The sequence below is a fragment of the Notamacropus eugenii genome, chromosome X, assembly GCF_028372415.1.
Source record: "Notamacropus eugenii isolate mMacEug1 chromosome X, mMacEug1.pri_v2, whole genome shotgun sequence".
Taxonomy (NCBI): domain Eukaryota; kingdom Metazoa; phylum Chordata; class Mammalia; order Diprotodontia; family Macropodidae; genus Notamacropus; species Notamacropus eugenii.
In genome coordinates this window covers 80,008,347-80,031,016 of record NC_092879.1, presented here as the reverse complement: position 1 = coordinate 80,031,016, position 22,670 = coordinate 80,008,347, and the positions used below count along the sequence as shown (strand labels likewise).

The following is a 22,670-nucleotide window of genomic DNA, read 5'->3' as shown; positions in this document are numbered from 1 at the left end:
GGTGTACGTGCGCACAAGCGCCAGGAGACAGACTCAGGTGAATGACTGGGTTGGGCAGCAGTGGTTAGAGCCAGGAGAGGCCCCCCCCCCCCCCCCCCCCCCAGAGGCCCCGCAGCAAACTCCCATGACAGGAGGTGGCTTCTCCTGGCAGGTAAAGCTGCTGAGCGAATCCGCCCCTCAGGGGCGTGGCCCTGGGTTCCCTGGAGCGATCAATCACCCAGGGTGGTTCTCTTTCTGTTTGGCTCAAATGCTTTGTAGTCTCTGAGGCCCCTGCCAGAAGTGCTCCCGCTCCTGTGGCCCTCCCGTCTCCTGTCCCCCTCACCCTCTCCGCCCCTCCGCCGTTTCTGGATCACCGGCCGCCTCTTTCCCGTTGCGGCTCAGAAGATGATGACCTCAAGCTACTGGAGTGAGAGCAGCAGCAGCTGCGGGCCCCCCCAACGGCCCGAGCCCCTGCACATCCCCCCGCAGCAGCCCGAGAAGAACGTGGTGTACGAGCGCGTGCGCACCTATAGCGGGCCCATGAACAAGGTGGTCCAGGCTCTGGACCCCCTGGGCTCCCCGGCCGAGGTGCTCTCCCCGCTGCGAACTTCCTCTTCCTACCAAAACTTGGTGTGGAGCAGCGACCACTCCCAGGTACGCTGCCTTTTGGAAACTCTCCTCTTTGCTCTGTTCCGCTCCCTGGGGCTTGTCTTGTACCAGGTGGGCTCCTTTGCCCCTCAGTCTGCCCTCTCTTCGGTGCCTGGTCTCTGTCCCTTCCTGGTGTGTGTTTACATTCGCTGGCGGGTTGCGATCGCTAGCTGTGTCTCAATGACAGAATTGCGGCTCATGAGCCTCTGCTTTCCTCCACAACTTATTTTCTTAAACTTTGCTATAATACCTGTTTAGAAAGAGTCCCTCTTCCCTTTTTTCAGTTCAGCTCAAAAGAAAACAGGCAGGGTTTTTTGGGTTTGTTTGGTTTTTAGCCGGTGTGGCCGCCCAGTCTTTTGGTTACACATACATATTTTTGTACTGCACTTTGCCATAGGTCTTTCGTGGAGCCTGAAAGATCACTGACAGATGCAAATGAAATGTTGATTGTTTGAACTGACACATATGTTTCATTGGAAAATGACACACACCTTGTTAGCACAGAGATGAATGAATTATGGAGCAGCGGTTGAAGAAGTCAGCCCAGGAGTGAGGAATAGTAGGTGTGAGCCGCTGCCAAGGCAGTAAAAGCCAAACAACCCCAAGATGAAGTGATTTTGTCCAAAGAAACCGTGTGGTTTTACCGATTCGGCTGCCATGTTGTATGGCCTCCTGTGGGCAGTGCCATTCCAACGCCTTTGCCAGTGAATGAAAAGAACTAGTGCAGGGCTGTGAAGATCTGCTTTGGATTAAGTCCTCCTCCTCTTGTTTGCTCCAGATCTGCCATTCCACTCTTGGCAGAATCGATTCAATCCATATTCCTTTCAAACTTCCTTGGAATCTCTGCCAAAATTGAAATGATATCTTGAAGACATCCAACAGCCCCCTGGGAAAAATACTGGGCCACTTTCCATTAGCAAGCCATTTTGTAATGATAGAGATTAGCTTCAAAAGAAAAGTCCTTCATGTTTAAAATACAGAAGGCGCCATATGTCTACAATTTACAATAGAAGAATTTGTAAAAAAAAAAAAAAAAAAGAAAGAAAGAAAAGAAAAGAAAAAAGAATGCTGTGACTATATGACAGAGTTAGTGTGAAGCTACACAAGTCAAGGAAAGATTTGTATGAATTTTTAGGATCCTAGCCTAGTTTAAAGACAGACTCACCAAAAAATAAAAGCCCTCATCTCTGGAATGAATTTCCTGGGCAAATTGTGGCTCTTCCTGTAATTCAGTCCAAGAAAAGAATCCAGGTCAAAAACAGTAATTCCAAGTGGCCAGGACTGTGCTAATCATGCAGAAATTGTAATACCCCACTATTAGAATACTAATTTCACAATTCATTCATTTTGCAAGTAGGAGTCACCTCCTTTGCTTGGTAACCAAAGCAATTATTGTTCAAGCATAAGAATGTAAAAGAGAGGAGTAACTTGATGGATTGGGTGCTCCCATCACTCTACTGGCTGGAAGACCCTGAGGAAATCATTGAACTTCTCTGTGCTCCAGGCTGTTCTGAAAACTATCTAAGTGGCTGAGTTGGTCTCTGATCTGCAGTGATAGAGGGAGTTTCTTCACTGGGAGTTCTGTCCACTCATTTTCTTTCTCCAAGTGCAGCTACCCCCCAGCCACCACGGCAGAAGCCCCGACCCTAACTACAAATGGGAAATAGATACAACATTAAAGAATTTTGACTAAACATAGGCCTTGATGAGAGTAGAGTTTTCATGAACACTCCTTATTGTATACTCTACGGTAATTCACCTGAGAATCCCTTTTCTTTTTGATATTCTCTGAACAAAGCTGGATCCTTTTTTTCTTTATGTTACAGACTTTTGTTCTTTATACCTAACTTATCCTAAGGTGATTTTTAGAACAAGGTTTTCTTCCTGAAAATATGCTTGGGCTATAGATTCTGAAGGGGCTGTAGCCCAGAAATTGTGGTATAGGTATATTATGGTACAGGATGGAAAGATTAGGAATCTGTGTAGGAGAAGTCCTTGATGTGTTAGAGAGGAAACAAACTACCCTCAGGCATGAAAGCATGAGAGAATGGAAGGATACAAAATCAAAAAGGGCACAGCTAGGAAAAAAACATGTGCATATCTACAAAACCCAAGTTGGAATTCCTCCTTCTGTCTGGTTCTTTTCTCCTTTGATTCCTGTTTTTCTGGAAGACAAAAATATTTTTTAATAGTATAGGATGATGTATGGTAGTTCCTGGGTTTCAGATGACATTGGCTTCATGTTCACCATATAGTTCACATGTATTATTCTATTTACATTATATTTTTAGATTTACCATTTCCTTGATTTACCTTGTTTCTGAGGCATTTGGAATTCATATCTCACAGGGGGTGTGTGTGTGTGTGTGTGTGTGTGTGTGTGTGTGTGTGTGTGTGTGTGTGTGTGTGTGTGTGTTTAACCTGTTGTTTTTGTTGGCTGTCCTTCGTTCTTGAAAAGATAGTGAGATAGGATATCTCAGGCCAAGAGGATGGACTGCCAATTTCTGGTCCTCATAAATTCAACTAAAATTTCGATATGGTTTTTCTTTAAAAGGTTCTGCATGTTTGATGTTCAGATAGCTCATAAGTACAATGTTAACATTGGAGTGTTAAAGCCTTTATAAATTGAACAGACCATTGTCCCTTAGAATAAAAAAAAAATTCTAAATTTAAACTGACTTTTAAAAAATTGGCCCTTTCTGTCATTTTTTAAAATGCTGCTTCCTTGCTTCCTTTGCATTGTGATAAAAATGGGACTTACACATAAAAATCTCAGAATATGTAAGACTCTTCCCAATTGTCTGTACTAGATCCATGAGTTGTTGTGGTTATTTGAGCCCCCGTTTAATCAGTGTTCATGAAAAAATTACTTAGTTTCCTCTTCTGGCTCAGTTTAGGGGTGATTAGAGTTTATAGAAGCATGGAAACTAGTTACTATGGAAATGTAGGTCAATAGTAGAATGAAAGATCCTAAATTTCATCTGGATTAACAGAACTATTAAAGTCAAGAGGCACATTTTTGTCAGTCCAACAAGTAGGCATTTACAAGGTACTTAATATGTGCTATGCCCTGTGGCAAGTGCTGGACGGAATGATTTTTAGAACAGAATGAAGTTTACTAAATGAGATCATTGTACCTCATTTTTAAAGAAATAAAAAAAAAAATTTACCCCATGAATACCATTAATAAAAAGAAAAATACTCTCATAGCCATCCTAGGTATTGTATTTGTCCCTCCATTCATTTTGTTGTCAAGTACGTTAATTACCAAGGACAGGATAGTGGCACTGTGCATGGCGAAGTGTGCCCAAAGTATAGTCTTTATTTAAGGCCGTTGTGACACTGAGCAGAGTTATCTCTGTGTCTCTCGTGTTTATGTGGAAGGCTCTCTTTTAGGTGGGGCAATGATTTTCGTATCGTCTTGGGGAGGGTCACATTTGAGAGTGGATTCTTATAGCATACACAAACATTTTTTTTCCATTTAAAAATAACTGTGGTTTGCCTCTCAGTAATTGATGGATAAAGGCACTTATCCATGCTTCTACAGTGTTTCTGAATTCCAGTTTTGTGACTAATGTTACCTTGAGGGTATAATCCTAAGGAAGTATCTGACCTCTTTGATCTCGGAGCTGCCTTACCTTTGTTGATATATGTTCCACGTGTGTTTGTTATTCAGATATGGAAATGTTTACGGAGCCAAACTGTAGGTATTTGTGTATATGTATGTATACACTCCTTTTTTTCCGTGTTTAACTGATGGAAGAAGGCTCACCTGCCATTTTACAAACAAAGTTTCAGTATGTTTCCAAATACAGATTTATTTTTTCCTTTGAAATGACACCCAGGGGCGTGTTGCTTTGATCAGTTGTTCAAGGGCGTTGTCCTTTAGGTGAATAGTTGTTCTTGGGAGTAGGCTGCTTGAAAAGAGGTGAAGTCCATGGATACATAGTCAGTAGTTTCTGCCTCATCCAGCTTTGGGGGGCCTGAAATTATTTTATGCCATAGAAATCCTGAGTCCACTTAATTATAACTAATTGGTAGTTCACAGTAATCACACCACCTTTTACTTCTTACTTTTTACTTCTTGAGGAAACACAATACATCATCAGATCTACTTTCAGTACATTTTAGAGTTAAATTTGTCAGGATCTGATTTTCCCTATTCAGCTATCTTTACCCAACTTTTTTTTCCTCTGACAGTTCATGACCTCAAACATAACTGGAAGAGTTGCACAGTAATTTTACCTTTCTAAACAGAAATATTTGAGTCAACTTTTTCTTGGCAATAGCAATGATCCCAATCACTGTTGATCTGTGGGAGAGCACATGTGCTTATGATTTTTTTCCAGACAGACATGATATATATATATATTGCAGAAGGTCTTTGTATCTTCTATTTTTCTTTAGAATAGAAAAGAAATTAGGAATGATTCTCAAATGAGGAGTATGCATATTCAAATATTGTATTACTCTCCTAGCACAAGAACAGGATTATCATAATGAAAATGTTTCATAAAAGTAAGCATTTATTAAGCATCTGCTATCTCTCAGGAACTGTTCACATTGCTGGGGAAACCACAAAAGGTATAAATAAGACAGTCCCTGCTTTTATGGAGCTCACAGGGAAGACAGCATGCAAGCAACTATGAACAAACAAGCCATATGCAGGGTAAATTAGAAATAATGAACAGAGGGAAAACACTAGAATTAATAGGGATTGGGAAAGGTTTCCCCTTTTTAATGCTTTTTTATTTCTTTAAATGATTTAATATTTTATTTTCCCACCAATTACATGCAAAAACAATCTTTAACATTCTTTTTTTTTTTTAAATTCCAAGTTCCAGATTCTCTCCCTTATTGAGAAGGCAAGCAATTTGATATGAGTTATACATGTGCAGTCATGCAAAACATATTTCCATGTTAGTCATGTTGTGAAGGAAAACAGACTATTAAAAAAGCCAAGAAAGATAAAGCAAAGAAAAAAACATGCTTTGGTCTGCATTCAGATTCCACCAGTTCTTTCTCTGGAGATGGATATAATTTTTCATCATGAGTCCTTTGGAATTGTCTTAGATCACTGTATTTCTGAGAATAGCTAAATCATTCACAGTTCTTCATCATATAATATTGCCTTTGTTGTGTATGATGTTCTTCTGGTTCTGCTCATTTCACTCAACATCAGTTCATGTAAATCTTTTCAGGTTTTTCTGAAATCCTCCTGCTCATCTTTTCTTATAGTACAATAGTATTCCATCACAATCATATACCACCAGGTGTTCAGCCATTCCCTAATTGATGGGCATCCCCTCAATTTCCAATTCTTTACTACCACAAAAAGAGCTGCTATAAATATTTTGTGTGTGTGTTGAATATCTGGTCAGTGGATCCAGATGGCTCAGGAGGAGAAAGTGAGGCTGGTGACCTTGTACAGCCCTCCCTCACTCAAAACAAAGTCAAGTGCAAGTCATATCATTTCTCTGATATGTCATGGTCTTCTTTAAAAACAAAGGACGAACACAACAACAACAAAGATATATATATATATTTATATATGTATATATATTTTATATATCATATATATATATATATATATATATATTACTTGGTCAAAGGGTATGCATGGTTTTATATTTATGGTTTTATAGCCCTTTGGGCATGGTTCCTAATTGCTCTACAGAATGGTTGAATCAGTCTACAACTTCATCAGCAATGCCATCTTGATAGGTGTGGGGTGGTAGCTCAGAGTTGTTGTAATTTGCATCTCTCTAATCAATAGTGATTTAGAGCATTTTTTCATATGCCTAGAGATAGCTTTGATTACTTTGAAAACTGCCTGTTCATATTCTTTGACCATTTATCAATTGAAGAATGGCTCTTAACTTTATGAATTTGACTCAGTTCTCTATATATTTGAAAAATTAGGTTTTTATGGGAGATACTTGCTGTAACTTTTTTTCACAGCTATCATTACTGTATATTTTTCTCCATCCTATTTCCCCTGTTTATCCTATTCCCTCTCTCTCTCTCCTTCCACCCTGTCCATCCTCAAAAGTGTTTTGCTTTTGTCTTTTCCCTCCCCCATTCTGGCCTCCTACTATCCTTTAGGGTAAAATAGATCTCTATACCCAAATGAGTGTATATGTTATTGCCTCTTTGAGACAGTTCTGATGAGAGTAGGATTCACTTGCTTCCCCTATCCCACCTCCATCATCTTCCCCTCCACTGTAAAAACTCAAGCCTCTTATGTGAGATAATTTACTCCATTCTACTTCTCCCTGGGAAAGGCTTCCTGTACACAATGAGACTTTAACTGGGAACTGAAGGAAACCAGGGAAGCCAAGAAGGGATGATGAAAAGAAAGTGTACTCCTTGCATGGGGGACATCCAGTGAAAATGCCTGGAGCCAGGAGGTGCAGTATCTAAGGGATGGTAGAGTACATGGGGGAGTGTAAGGTATAAGAAGACTGCAAAGGTGTTTGAGGAGGCACAGGTTTTGAAGAGCTTTGAATGCTAAACATGAGGTTTACTATTTGATCCTGGAGGTGATGGAGATTGCTTGGAGTCTATTAAGTAGTGAGATGACATTATCAGAACTGCACTTTAGGGAGATCACTCTTGACAGCTGGATGGCCTAGAGTCGGGAGATCTTTGAGGCAGGGATGCTAACCTGAGCCTGTACCAGGATGGTAGCAATATCAGAAAAGAGAAGAAAGCATATTCAAGAGATGTTCCAAAGGTTAAATTAACAGGCCTTGACCACAGATTAGATAAGAGGAGTTGAGGGAGAGTGAAGAGTAGCCTGAGTGCCTGGGAGGATGGTAATGCCCATGATGGTAATAGGAAAGGGGGAGAGGATTCTGGGAGAGAAAGATAATGAGTTCCATTTTTAGGAATGTAGAGTTTATGATGTCTGCTGGATATCCAGTTTGAGATGTCTATTAGGTAGTTGGAGATGGGAGACTGGAGATCAGCAGAGAGGTTAGGGCTAGATAAGTAGATCTGAGGATCCTCGCCATCGAGATGATGTTCAAATCCCTGGGAGTGAGATCAGCAAGTGAAACTTTATATAGGAAAGAGAGAAGAGGACCCAGGACCTGTGGAACGCTCATATTTAGTTGTTGTTTGTCCTTCAAAGAGGACCAGTGACATCAGGAGTTTAGAGTCTTGACTTGTAAGTAAATTGGATTTAAGTGAGGCAGAGCTGTGCAAAGTCATCATCCTTACTGTCTTCTTTACGGTCATCTGAATCCAGTGGCAAAACATAGGTCAGGATGACTGGAGATGACTCCCAGTGCAACGGGAATCCTTGACCTTTTTAAGCTAAGGTCTTTCTCAGGTCTCAATTTGTCTGGACTAACACCCATTCAGTAATTAAAGACTGGGTAAGAATTGAAGTTAAAGATGGCCTGGTTTGCATTCGCAAAAGAATCAATCTGGGAGGGGAAGAACCTCTTGAGTTTCTGGCCAGAACAAAAACAATTGCTATTTACACTCTCTCTGAGCCATCAGAACCCAACCAATGAGCAAGTGAGACTTGGGCTGTGACCTATTATTGGTCAATCAGTGAAAGCCAGAGTGATTTGAATTTAAAGGCATAGTCAAGTAGCTCCACTTGAATCCCAATGGGTTTTATCAAAGCCTGGTTTTTCAGAGCTATATTTCAAGAAATCATAAATGAAAACTCCATGAGACTAAAGAGTTAGTTGTCCCAGTTTTTCAGAAAAAAAAAACCAATGATAGATAAGTAGAAGAGGAGGAGAGGAATTTTTTTCCAATTGAAAGTAACTTCTTTCTGGGAGAGCACCAGTGACATCAGGAAGGTAATATTTACTGGGGGTGACCAGAATGAAGATCTGAGACAGAGATGGAGTGACCAAACAGGCAGGAGGAGAATCAGGAGAGAGTATTGACCCCTGGTGTTCAATAGAGTCCAGCATTTCAGCACTCAAGGGTGTGTTTCTCTTTCTTATGATAAAACATTTTAACCAAAGCATCTCTGATGCTGTGAAGACATATCATTCAAATGGAAACTTTCCTTGGTGAATTCTATAAGCATACATGTTTTGTGGCTTGCTGAAGCCTAGTAACTAGCCGAAACTCAGTTCTCCCTACCTATACATAACTGTTTGGAGGTAATTTTCCAACATCCAGAAGACCAGCACAAAGATCTTACTGGCATCCAGATGTTTCCATGTTACTCTGTCTTGGTACGACACACCAAGTTGTGATGTAATGTAGACAGATTTTGCTTTTGGCCACATAGACTAGCCCTATCTTTGTTTCAGCATGTGTATAACTGAACAAGTTTCCAAGTTTCTCATTGAACGTTGGAAACAAAGACTGTGACCGTGTTCTTTGGATATCTGGATCTCAGTTCTCCTTCTCATCAGTTTTCTGGGTATTTCTCCAGGGCATGGGGAAAAGGAAGATGTGCGAGTTTAGACTTTTGATATGAGTTCCAGGGGACATTCTGAAAAGAACGAAATGGCTGTATGTGTTCATACATATGAAAATTGCAAATGATAAATTAGTTGTCTTTTGAGTTATAAAAATGTATTCCACAAAAGCCTTTAATTGCATAGATTAAGTGAAAACATAGTAGATTGAATGAATAGAGTAAAATAGTTTCTGCTGTTACTTGAATGATTCAAGCTTATGTTTTTGGAAGGTTCATTAGGAAGGAATGTGGTGGCCCAAAATAATTAATGAGGAAAGCATTTAAGCAGTTTCCTAAAGGGCACGCTACATATGATCAAAGCTTAGAGCAATGGAAACATCCGATAACAACTAGGAAGTCCCCGTGCTCTTCTTTGAACTTGAACCTTGGTTTTTTTCTTTTAAAAGCAGCGCAATGATTAAAGACTATTAAAGACTATTTGGTGACCTGACTCTTACCTGTTTCTTTATTATACATTCAAGTTATTTCTGAATTAAATATTGAAAATATACCCAAGGCTAATTACATACAAATAAATGGAAGATGTTATGTTACAGAAACAGACGATTTTCATTGTCAATTAGATCAGACCCATAAAAGAAGAAGAAGGGGCACCATATTCTCTCAGAGTATAATATCATGTCCTAATGTTTCAGCACAAGGAGAATCAAATATGTAAGTATTAAGAGTGGACCAGATTCTCTTGCCTTAAGTTGACTCCTCTGCATATGTGGAGGACAAATTATCACCAGTTAATTTTGTGCAGATGGCACAGACATGCTGAGAACAGAGAAATGATAAGACCAGCTCAGCCACAAGCACATCTTTGCTTCCTTCTGGTATCATTCTGCTGTATTAGAACCTTAAATCACCCATAAGTGGGTCTACTCAGCAGCCTTTCTGGTGAAGACTGGGTGGGCAATATGGTAATGACATCACTAAATTGGGGTTATTTGTAGATTTTATATTTCATTGCTTTTTCTTTGAACAGAAAATAGAAAGTTCTGCCTCTTGAATGAATTTCATATAAAATCAATATAGGGAACCCATTTCTCAAGTCGTTAGTGTAATTCTTGAGCTCCATTAAACATCTGGATTTGTCATGTTTATCCTTATTTTATTCCTGAATGAGCAATTTTTACTCATTACTCTAAAATGTTGGTAAAGAGGTAGTATTTCCAGTCTTTGACCATATCATTTCCTAGTGACCTTAGGTTCTTCTTGTTAGCTAGTTTGAGCGGTTAACCCGGTTTGTTGATAGTGCTCTGTGGTCTCTAGTGGGACACATTGGTTTAGGTTCTTTGAGGGATGTCTTCCTGACTGGTTTTCAGTGGGATAGTAATAGGTTTAATTTACCATGGAGTTCACGTGGTTAGTGTGTAGCTTTCAAATCAAGCATGATGAACAAGCACCTTGTATAATATTTTCATTGATGGATGGACATACTTAGCCTTCTTTCTCCTTATATTATTTTTTATTTCCATAGCTGCCCAAGCTACACACAGTTGCCAAATTGCAAGTTGTTTATTCTTTTTCCTTCCTAGGGCAGAGAAGAAGAGGTGTGTAGGTGATGGATTTAATAGTCATTTTATTTATTTTTGGAGTTTCCAGGAATTACTTCTTTTGTATTACCTTTGAGTTTCATAGAATTAAATGTTGGGTTTTACTTTTTTGTTTTTGGTAGGTAAGATATTTGAGAGTAGCTGTTTAGACAAGCTAAGTCAAATAAAGCAAACAACCCGAAAACCGTGTTTTTGAACTTTCCCTCCCCCTATTGTAGTGGAAAAGAATACTGGATATGGAATCTTGGCTCTCACCCTTGCTAGCTAGAGGACCATGGGTAAATCACTCAGCCTCTCCGAGGCTCAGTTTCCTCACCTTTAAAATAGGGATTTCAGTGCCTGCATGACCTGCTTCTCAGAGTTGTGGAAGAGCTCTTTTAAAAGTAGGCTGTAAAGCACACAGACAATGCTGTTGGCCCTTCTTCCCTTTCTTTTTCTTTGGAAGTGAAGAGAGTCCAATAAAAAGTTGCTCTTGCTAATTTGGGGTTCTTCTACATAGTATTACCCATTTCAGAAACATTCCAGGTAGCATTTTCTTCATTAATATTTCTTTTTTAATCCTGGACTTCAGTGTGGGCTTAGATTCTGCCTAAAAAATTTTCAGAATTTTCATATATATAATCATATCTCTCCACGTATATGTGCACATACATACACATACTACCTTACTCAAAGATCTTTCATTGCTCTCAGTTGCCCATCAAATAAAAGCTATAAGCTGGCCTCAGGCCTATTTTTCTATGCCTGTTCACCCTTGGCCTTTACCCACTTTACTCTTTAACCAAAGTGGGTGGTTTTCTGTTCTTTACATACTTGTGTTTTTTTCATCTCCATAGCGTTGCTCATGTAGAGTTAATTTTTGTCTTGGTTGTTTATGTAGCTGATATGAGGATAAACAACCCTATGTAAGGATGGTAATTTCTCATAATTGGATAGCATTTTCCAGTTTTCAAAACACATTTCTTATTTTAGTTGCTCCTGTGAGATACACAAGGCGGAGGTGATTATCTGCTTTTTACCAACGAGGTTAAGTGATTTTCCCAAAGTCGCTTGGCAACTCGATGGCCGAACTGAGACTAGAATACAGATTTTATGATTCCCATTCTAGTCTTCTTGCTGTAATGCCTCCCTTGATTATGTTTTGTTAAGTTGCCTTTGGTTTCTATATAAATTAACTTTAACATTCCAAATGGAAATGTTTTCTTATTACCAAAACATCCCTCAGTGGTCCTTTCTGTGTCTTATTCTTTTAGTTTCCTTTCATTCCTTGTTCATACTCCATACCTCTGTGGAACATACCAAAAGGATGCTAGTAAGTGTTTCTTTTCTAGTTGTTGGGATCTTGACCTGCAAGGATGCTATGATTCAGTGCACATTCGGGATTGGTAAATTTTCCCATGTCCCTCAGCAGGTAGAAAGTCAATTTCCAGGTTTCCCCTCCAAAGTCTCCCATCTCTTGTTCTTTCTCAAGTGTTGTAATTCTGTTACTACACTATAAACAGAGGACTGTGAACAGGTAGTAGGTGCTTAATAAATGTTTGTTAAATTGAATTGTCTATTGTAGTTGGCATATTAAGCCATTGTCTTTGGTACCTCATCTGTAGATTCAAAGCTGTAAGTAGAACCTCCTCATTTTATGTATAGGAAGACTTAAATAATGTTAACTAAAGGTTGTACAGAGCCAGTTTTGTTTGTACAAGCATATGCCATCCTTCCTCTCAATTTTCATTTTACCTGGTTTATCACCTCTATAAAACTCACTATCTATTTCTTAAACTCTGCTATGTTCAGTGACCTGTGATTTTATCAGTTTGGACATTTTGTCCATTGACGTCTATTGCAACTCCTCTAAATCTGAGCAGAAGGCCTTTGAGAATTGTAGCTGAAAAATTCATCCTACCATGGGCAGTCTAATGAGAAATGCCTCTGTATTGGCCTAGTCCAGGTCTCAGATAAAGGAAGAATGTGTTTTCTAATTTAGAGAAATTTAAGACCAGCATTGTCTGTCCTACTTGACTTGAGGGTTGATGCCACTCAGGTTGACTTCATTCATAGTGTTTCATTCATTGTGTGTATTATCCTTGTAGCTCTGCTCTCTCCACTTTGCATTATTCCATATTCTTTCCATGCTTCTCTGAATTCTTCATATTCATTACATCTTTTAGTATGTCATTATTCCATCACATTGGACAGCTAGGTGGTGCAGTGGATAGAGCACCAGTGCAGGAGTCAGGAGGAGCTGAGTTCAAATCTCACCTCAGACACTTGACACTCACTAGCTGTGTGACCTTGGGCAAGTCACTTAACCCCAACTGCCTGATTCTGGGTCATCTCCAGTCATCCTGATAAATATCTGGTCACTGGATTCAGATGGCTCTGGAGGAGAAGTGAGGCTGGTGACCTGCACAGCCCTCCCTCACTCAAAACGAAGTCAAGTGCACACCATGTCATCATTTCTCTGATGGCGTGGTCTTCTTCGGCAACGAAGGACGAACACACGCATGCACACATTCCATTGCATTATTATAGCACAGTTTCTTCTGCCAAACCTTAATTATTGAGCATGTAGTTTATTTCTAGCTTTTGGTTATCACAGATAAGATAACCTTAAAGATTTTTGTATATTTAAATATTTTCTTACTATCAATAAAGTTCCTAGCACCTACAGTGGAAACTGTGGGTTCACTCTGAATACAAATAATTTATTAACTTTTCTTGTATAATTCCAAATTGTTTTCTAGAATGGTTAAACCAATTCACAGCTCCAACGATGGTTAATTTACATGCTTGTTCTCCCAGAGGTTTTCCAACATGGAATTTTGCTATCTTTTCTAACTTGATGGGTATAAGGTGGCAAATGCCACAATTGTTTTAATTTATATTTCTCTGATTAATGGTGTTTTAAACAATTTCTCACTTGGTTGTTGAGAGTTATATTTCTTCTTTAGAAAACTCTTAATTCATATACTTTGATCACTTGTCTATTGGGGAACTGTTGCTATAAAAATTTATGGCAATTTTAGTATATAATGTGAGTTGTTGGTCTAAACTTATTTTTAAAATAATTGTTTGTAATTTTTATTTTTCATGTAAAAATATTTAATGTTGAATTTGTCCCTTCCACTACCCTCCCCCAATAAATGAACAGGGTTTTTCTTTGGGGGAGGGGTAACCTGAAAGAAACATCCCTCAGTGCAAATCTACCAGTTTTGGCAAAACAAATTCCTACATAAACCACATCCCAAAATGTGTGACTCTGTCTGTTTCAGACTGTTAGTGGTCTATTCCACCTTCATTCTTTAGTACTCATGATTCATCATGGAGTTGATCAGAGTTCTAAATACAACTAGGTGGAACACTGACTGTATGAAATGTGGGCTTTAGAGTCAGGAATGTTGCAGCCAGCACAGTCCGGCAGGTCCGGGGTGGTTATAGGGCTCACAGAGCCAGGATGAAAAGACAGGTGGGACACAGCAGTCTGAACAAGCTGAGTTTATTCTGGACATACTGAGCCAATAAATCAGGGGATCGGGGTGCTTAAATGGTAAAAAACCATAAGGGTAGCGATTGAGGCATGAAACAACAGATCGTGATAAGTAGAAAGGGAGGCCTCAAGGCCTCTTTATCGGAATGTTATCCTGTATAGCAGGGGCCCTGATTCCTGGAACTTCAACACCCGAATTTAAGAACGTGCACCTGAGAACAATATATCACTTAACTTTTCAAGTCAACTACTCTCCTTTGGAGGAGGGGAACTCTTGATAAGGGGCTCTTTCAAACCCCTCAAGGTTCTCTACAAGGAAGACCTGAGTTCAAATCCTACATCAGACATTGGCTACTTAACCTCTCTGTGTCTTGATTTCCTCATCTATATATGATAATAATAGCACCTACTTCATAGAGTTTTTATGAGAATCAAATGAGTTAAAATATGTAAGGAGTATTATATAAATGCTGGCTATTAAAATCTTTCACAGTTGTTTTTCTCTATAATATTATTATTTTATAAATCATTCTCCTAGTTATGCTTACTTTGCATCAGTTCATAAAAGTTTTCCCAGTTTTTGCTGACATTTTCTATTCTGTCATTTTTTATGGCACAATAATATTCCATTATATTCATATACTCCAGTTTAGCCATTCACCAAAAGGAGGAAACCCTCTTAGTTTTCAGTTTTTAAGCACTGGGAAAAGAGCTTCTATAAATCTCTGTGTGTGTATGTGTGTGTGTACATATATATGTGTGTACATACATATACATATATATATAGTTAGAGCAAAATGTATGCATAGTTTAATAACTTTCCAGCCATAGTCCCAAATTGCTTTCCAGAATGATTATTAGACCAGTCTACAACAGAAGCAACGGTGTACTAGTTTACCCTGTTTTTCCATAGCCATTGCAATCATTTTTGATTTCCTCTTTTGTCATTATTGCCAGTCTGATAGGCATAAAGTGGGGCCTCAAAGTTGGTTTGGTTTAAACCTATTTTCCTTCAATGTACTTTGCTGTTTTCCCAGCAGCTGGTGAATGAAGAATTCTTTTCCTGGTAGTTTGTTGAATACTAGGGCCTCTGAACAAGTTGGTTTCTAGGCCTTGCCTATTTCTCTTTTCCCGCCGATCTACTTTAAAAAAAAAACAAACAACCTACTAGTTTTGTCAGTTCTGATAGGGTTTTGTGGTTTGTCTGTTTGCTTTCAATTTTTTAAAATCTCTTCTTTGATTTTCAGATTTTCTACTTTGGAGTTAGGTTGGACCGTTATTGATTTGTTGTGTTCCCAGAATTGTCTTAGTTGCAGAATTCATGTATTCTTTCTCTTTTTGGTTGATAAAACAATTAGATATATAAAGTTTCCTTTAGGTACGGCTTTATCTATATCTTATAAGTTTTTGTATTTTGTCTTATTGTTCTCATATTCTTTGCTAAAATTTCCATTGTTTCTTTCCTTCATTTGTTCTTTGACCCACTAATTCTTTAGGTTTAAGTTATTTAGTCTCCAACTGATTTTTAATTCTTTCTTCAAATGGCCTTTATTCAACATAGATTTTATTGCATTGTGGCTAATAATGTGTTCACTGTTTCTGCTTTTGTACATTGTTTGTGAAGTTTTTAGTGGTTGACTTCATGATCACTTTTTGTAAAGGGGTGATGCACAGCTAACAAATCTATAAACTTTTCTGTTCTATCCAGTAGTTTCAAAAGATCTATCATCTTTCATATTTCCTAAAGTCTGTTTGGGTCTTTAAGTTTTTTCTTATTGATTTTTTGATTAGATTTGTCTTGATCTGAAGGAGACATATCTGAATTCCTCACTATTATAGTTTTGCTACCTATTTCTCCTTGCAATTCTACTAACTTTGCTTTGAGTATTTAGATGGTGTGCTGTTCAAAGATTATGTAGTATTGATATTGATTCATTATCTGTGGTGCCTTAAAGAAAATAATCGGTTGATCCATTCTAGATATATTTAGGTTACATGGATCAGTCATGTGATAGTAATAACAATAAATTACTCTACAGATTTATTGCTGTACCAGTGAAATTGCCAAGAAGATGCTGCAAAATTAGATAAAATAGCAAAATTCATTTGATAAAGAATATAAAGAGATGAAAAAAGTTAAAAGGAGGGGTGTTTGGTGCTTCCACATCTCATACTATATTACAAAGCCATCATTATCAAAACTATCTGGTACCAGATAAACAAGACAAAAGCTATATTTACAAAGTGCTCCCCTTTAATTTAAACTCACACCTTCTATTTCTTTGTATAATAAATCCTGACTGACTGGATTACTTTTTTAAATCTTTTTTAATGATATGTTTTTACTTTCACATTACTTTCATTGCCAAACTTATCTTTCTCTCTTTCTCTAACCCAGGAAGCCATCCCTTGTTACAAAGACTTTTTTAAAGGAAAGGAACAATTCAGGAATACCAGTTAACGCATCAGTCCCATATGCCAGACTCTTCCACATCCTTTGTCCCACACCTCTGCCAAAAAGGAAGGAAGAAACATTTTCTCAACTTCCTTCTGATGCTTAGCTCATTTCTTGACTGATATTAAACCATCTCATTGGATATTCTTTTTAAAACTACTCTATTTCCTTTCAAAATTTATCTCCACACATTCCAATGTAGATTTAATAAAGAGTAATCAGTGTTTCCTATGTTCTAAAAGCATGTGTGAATTCATAATAAAGTCCTAAGGTGGCCTAAAAATACTTGTGTACATGTTATAGCTTTAATAATAATTCACGTCTGTAGTATTTGAAGGTTTATAAAACATTTTTTTTCTTAACAGTAGTCCTCTGAGATAGGGTGTAGGGACATTATTGTACCCATTTTACAGATGAGATATCTGCTGCTCAGATAGGCTAAGTGACATGTTCTAGGTCATACGCCTAGTAAAGGACCTCAGGCACGAACAAGTCAGTGCTTGTTCTGTTACAATATACAGTCTTTTCCTAAGGAATTAACATTCTGGAACAGAAAATGAAAGATTCCCCTTACTTTAAGGGCTTTTTTTGTGAAAGTCAGTTTGTCAGTTCTATGTCCGATACCTTGGCATATGGAAAACATAGTTTTGCTTACCCTGTACATCGTAATAGCGTATGATAAAAAATCAAAAAGGCCCTAATGCAAGTTGGGTTTAGTTTCAGCAAATTTGTCAGGCTCAATCATGTCCTATATTCCCCCAAAGGCAGGGATTCTGAACCTTTTTGTGTCATGGACCCTTTTGACCATCTGGTGAAACCTATAGTCCCCTTCTCAGGATCATTTTTTAATGCATAAAAATAAAATGCTAAGTGGGCAATTATATTGAAATATGACTATAAAATGTTTTTCAAAAAACAATTTCCTTAACCCAGGCCAAGAAACCTTGCTCTCCAACAAGTATATTTCCTCCTGAGACCCCTTTTAAGCTTCCTTGGTGATAGCCCTCAGTATAGAGGAGGTGGGAAAAGAGGGTTGTTGGGAGGAAAGCCCTTGGTAAATCCTCAGCTCTCCATGAGTGTGGGCTGAGGTCAGTCAACAACACCAGGATGTCATTCCCATTTTACAGCAGAACAAATGTGCTCTCCAGGGGATTCATTGGCTTGGTTGAGGGCACCAACTCTAGTCTGTGCCAGAGTCCAGATCTGAATCAAGGGTTCCCACTTCCAAGTCTTCTACCTTCTCCTAAGTCCAAAACTCAGAATGAACCCGACTTCTTAAGCTGGCTGTCATTTGCCTATCACAGGGATAGGCACCTGTGGCCTCAAGGCCACATGTGGGCCCCCTAGGTCCTCAGGTGCAGCCCTTTGAGTCCAAGTTGTACAGAACGAATCCTTTTATTAAGGGGATTTGTTCTGTGTGGTTTGGATTCAAAAGACCACACTTGAGGACCTAGAAGGCCATGGTATGCAGCTTGTTACATTTGTTTGTTTGGGGGTTTCCCAAAGTTCCTAGTTAGAAATCTAAATTCCAAAACTTCCAGGAATGTTAAACCTAGGATATTGCTACTGATGGAGTACTAGGGAAAAAAAGCTAAGGAAGATGTCTGAATCAAAAGAAAAGAAAGAAGAGATATAGAGCAGAGATTGTCTGTATTGCAATCCAAGAATATGGAGGTTTCTTGTTATATAGCATAACTTTCCTCTTGCATTAGTATGTCACTGTTTTCCTTTATAAATCCCTGATTATGACGAGATAACCCCTTGCTCTAGAAGAAAAACTGGCTTTGTAGTTTTGGACAATTCTCCTGAAGCTGTCAGTTGATTACAAATGGGAATAATACGTGTAGAAGTTCAGCTTCACCATAAAACCCCACCCCCTCATTTCTGGGGTATTAGCCTAATCATTGTTTGAAAGGCAGCATTTCCCCCCTCCCCTGTTTATGGGCACCATTTGATCCCCAGGACCTGAAGCAAAGCAGCTACGAGAACTCATATTTCTTTAGCACAAGCTTGGGAGGGAGGTGTTATTATTATTATTATTATTATTATTATTACATAGAGGAAACTGAGACTCAGGGAAGGAAGAGGACTTGCCCAAGGTATAATGACTAGCAATTCTTGGAGGCTGCTTTCAAGGGCATGCTTCCTAAGGCTGAATTTCGAGCTCTTGTCTTTAGCTATCCCACAATGCCAGCCACGAGATGGTGAAGCAGATGAGACAGTTGGGCTGTAGTGTGATGCACAGGAATTATTGGGTCTCATGTCATAGAATTTGGGTTGGAAGGGTTTTCAGAGGCCAGTTTGTTCCTGAAAAAAAATCACCTTTTCAGTGTAGCTTGACAAGTAGTCACATTACCTTTGTTTGAGGGCCACCAATGACTTAGGCAATATTAACAAAACTCTAAAGAGAAAAACTGAAACCAAAATGATAAATTGGACGGTCCCTGACAGCTCGAGCAAATTGCATTTCCATGCAAACCTTCCCGAAGCTAGTGCTATCTTATTATTGGGGCAAAGCATCTGAGTTCAGGAAGCGTGCCAGAAACAATGCCTGATCTCTGTCTATTTCTCTTTACAGGAGCTCCATTCTCCAACATTAAAAGTAGCTACTTGTGTCCCCAGTACTCTGCATGTCACCCATAATATCGAACAGGTAAATGAACTCATCTTTTTACCTCCTTCCAGCCCACAAAAAAAAATTTTCGTTCATCTCCAGAAACTTAGTGGCCGAGGTGATGCAGCTCACCTAAGTTAGTATTTTAAAAATATGTTTTGTTTTAATCAGCCAGAATGTTCCTTCTCACCCTCCCTCTCAATTCTCCTCCCTCAATTGTAAACACACAAAAATAAAACGCATTATAAACTTGTATAGTCAATCAAAACAAATTTCTGCATTGGTCATGTTCAAAAATCATTTGTCTCATTCTTCATTCTGTGTATCCTGAGTCTTCTGGAATTGTGGTTTACCTCTGAGTTAGTATTAACAGTCTAAAGGAACAATTAATCACCAAACATTTATTAAGCACCGCCCTCGTGCCAGGGATCACAGTACAGAGAATGAAATATGCCCTGGTCAAAAGGAGTTTCTCTTCTAGGTGTTAGTGCTATGCATTGGATTTTAAATTGGCATTAAAATGTCAACTAGCCTCCAATAGCAGAGTCATTTTTTTAGACTCTGGGCCTTGTAATTTTATTCAAATGTTCTTGATCTGAGCATGAACCAGATGCTAATCTCTGAAAACTTAGAAGCAGAGATCACTGGAGAATTTTTTTTGACTATGAAGTCAAACACTTTTAAAGCCACAGTGTTGTACTAGAACATTCTAATTTTGAAGACTAACTTACAGGGCATGGGTGAACCCAAGCCAGAGGTGAGGGCTGCCAAGGTGCTATGATTTGAGGACCACATAAAGGATCTTCCCCCTCCTGACCTTGAATGTACTCGAAATTCTTACTTACAGGTATTAAGAACATAATGATTTAAGGCTTTGTATGTCCTCCCAGACTCTCTTATTAATAAATAATTTACATTTTCATGACACTTTATGATTATAGATTACCTTCTATACAATATTTTATTTGAGCTTTTCAGCCTTGCAAAGTAGTCAGGCCCAGACATTAGTCTACAGATGACACACTTGAGGCCCAGATCATCCTAAGAAGTGGCAGAGCTGGGTTTTGATCCTGGCTAATTATACCTTTCAGTCCATTGTGCCACCCTTTCTTTCTAAAATCTACATTTTCTGGGACAAGTAACATGTTAGCATGGCTAACCTAGCACCCATTAAAGAGTCGAACCTGTGAGAATGAGACATAGAAAATTATTTGTTGTTTTCTTTTTTAGCAGGGAGGGGAAAGTGCAATACTATGCAATATTTTGAGCTAAGAATCTTCAAGAATAGCTAGGTTTGGTGACAGACTATATGGCCATCATCTATAGACCAGAGAAGCTCGCCACAAACTCATCCCACCCAACTCATGAACAACGTCTTCTAAGGCAGAGGTATCACACTTGGACTGCAGGCCACATACCTTCAAAACTGCAGAGTAAATCCAGAACTAGTTTAAAATGTCACTGGGAAATGTTTGGGGTAGCTAGGTGGCACAGTGGATAGGGTGCCAGGCTTAGAGTCAAGAAGACTCATCTTCATGAGTTCAGTCTGGTCTCAGACCCTTACTAGCTGCATGATCCTGGGCAAGTCACTTAACCCTGTTTACCTCTGTCTCCTCATCTGTAAAATGAGCTGGAGAAGGAAATGGCAAATCACTCACTATCTCTGCCCAGAAAACCCCAAATGGTGTCAGGAAGACTTGGATACAGCTGAAAATGACTGAACAACAAGGGAGATATTTAACAAAATAAATAAAAATACAATACAGCCTAGACAATGTTAATTTGTAGTTTATGAAGTTAATATGTGACCTGTAGGGATCATCATCAATCACAGTTCAACACCTCTAGTTTAAGGCCTATATATTCACTCCAAGAAAATCAGTCATCCTTGGAATATTGAAAAAAGTAGGGGACATGACCTAAAGTGGTCAGGCCTAGGTGTGGAGTCACAGAAGTCAGCCCTGGACAACCAGAGGGTAACAGGACAACACTGGACCTGGGGAGAATTGTGGAAAGGGTGCTGACAAAGAGGGGACTGAAGAATCACAAACAGTATTGATTAAAGCTAGTTAGTCCTGGTCACCTATCCAGAAAATCTCTGTTGCTCTGATGAACACTTACAAAATGAGATTTGCTAGTAAAAATGCCTCAAAAATATGTCTTAAACCCATCAAACATCTTGAGGGTGGGAATGAACTTTATTGAGAAGTTAACTGAGTCAACCTCAACCTGAAGTTGTACCACTTCTCTAGTGAAGCATTCATTGATCACATGTTCAGCAAGTGCTGATGAAATTGATTTGTATTCAACTCCATCATGGAGACTAAATCCTTGCATGCCATCCCTTCTGAGTACTCCAAAGTTCAACTGATAAGTACTGGTGACTCCAGGCCACTGAATCACTTTATGATTTTATGTGCCTTTTTATCTTTTTCTCTCTTCTGCCCTTCCCTGTTCCCAGGATCTCCATTCTCCAACAGTGAAAGTGACTACTTACCCTCAGACCACCATAAGGAGATATATAGTACAAAATCCTGATCAGGTAAGTCAAACCACACAGAATTGTGTTATTTTGTATAATTCCTTTGAGGTCAATAATATGAGCAAAAAAAAGAGTGAATTAGCAACTAGATCTCTTGCATCATAGGAAATGTGCTTTTGATCAGGGTTACTGCCATATTCCATCCATATTCTGAGTCATATGCAGTTTCCAGTAGCACAGAAATGCTTGAGTTGCAAAGGTTTCTAAGGTTCCAAGTCATGCCCCACCCAACTACGACAGAAACCAGTGCAGACACTAAACCAGTGAGGAGGATGATAGAGGAACACACCTTACAATAAAAATGCTATCGGTACATTAGGAATCAGGCTGTTTTCTGAGTCCATCCCAGTTGCCTGTTAAGATTTGATCTACAAAAGAGAAAAATGTTCAAAGTGTCTCACTGTCTTTGCTGGCCAGTTTAAAACATTAAATTTCCCATCATGTCTTTCCCTGCTATTATTTTCTCCCTTTACTGTGAGAGGAAAAGCAAGAAAAAATATTTTCCACAATTCTTCTCTCATTCCTCCACATCAACCTCCCCCTACACCCACTAAAAACTCTCTAAAATAGTGCCTATGCTACAGGAAGATATATTCTTTGGGGACTGCTTATAAGGTCACAGTTACCTGTGCTGAGGGCAGAGGTGATGTAGACAAGAATGCCACAATCTTTGCTTTGTACTTCATTTTACTGGGTTCTGCTGTTGTATGAAACAGTCTCTGTCCTTACTCTCAAAAAAGTCAATGTAATTATTTTTTTCTTGCAAAGGTATTCAAAGGGTTAAAGAGGACATCATCCCTGGCTGGGGTTGGTGCTGACCTTTCTCCTTCTGCCTGCCAGTTTCATCCTTTCCTTCTCTCTTTTTTCACGCCAGGGCAGCCTGGAACTTGCAACTACTGGTGGTAGCTGAAGGGTGGGGGTGGTGGAGGCCACAGCTTTGAATGTTGAG

At 38.9% G+C, this 22,670-nt stretch overlaps 1 protein-coding gene across 1 annotated transcript in view; it reads left to right on the top strand.

Moving 5' to 3' along the window:
• The first annotated feature begins 261 nt into the window (after positions 1-261).
• The window catches only part of POF1B (POF1B actin binding protein), a 54,634-nt gene continuing 32,225 nt past the window's right edge, over positions 262-22,670 (top strand). The window contains exons 1-3 of the mRNA XM_072627186.1: positions 262-633; positions 19,144-19,218; positions 21,641-21,721. Coding sequence (XP_072483287.1) covers positions 385-633; positions 19,144-19,218; positions 21,641-21,721 — 405 coding nt within the window. The 5' untranslated portion in view covers positions 262-384. The remainder of the gene's footprint in view (positions 634-19,143; positions 19,219-21,640; positions 21,722-22,670) is intronic.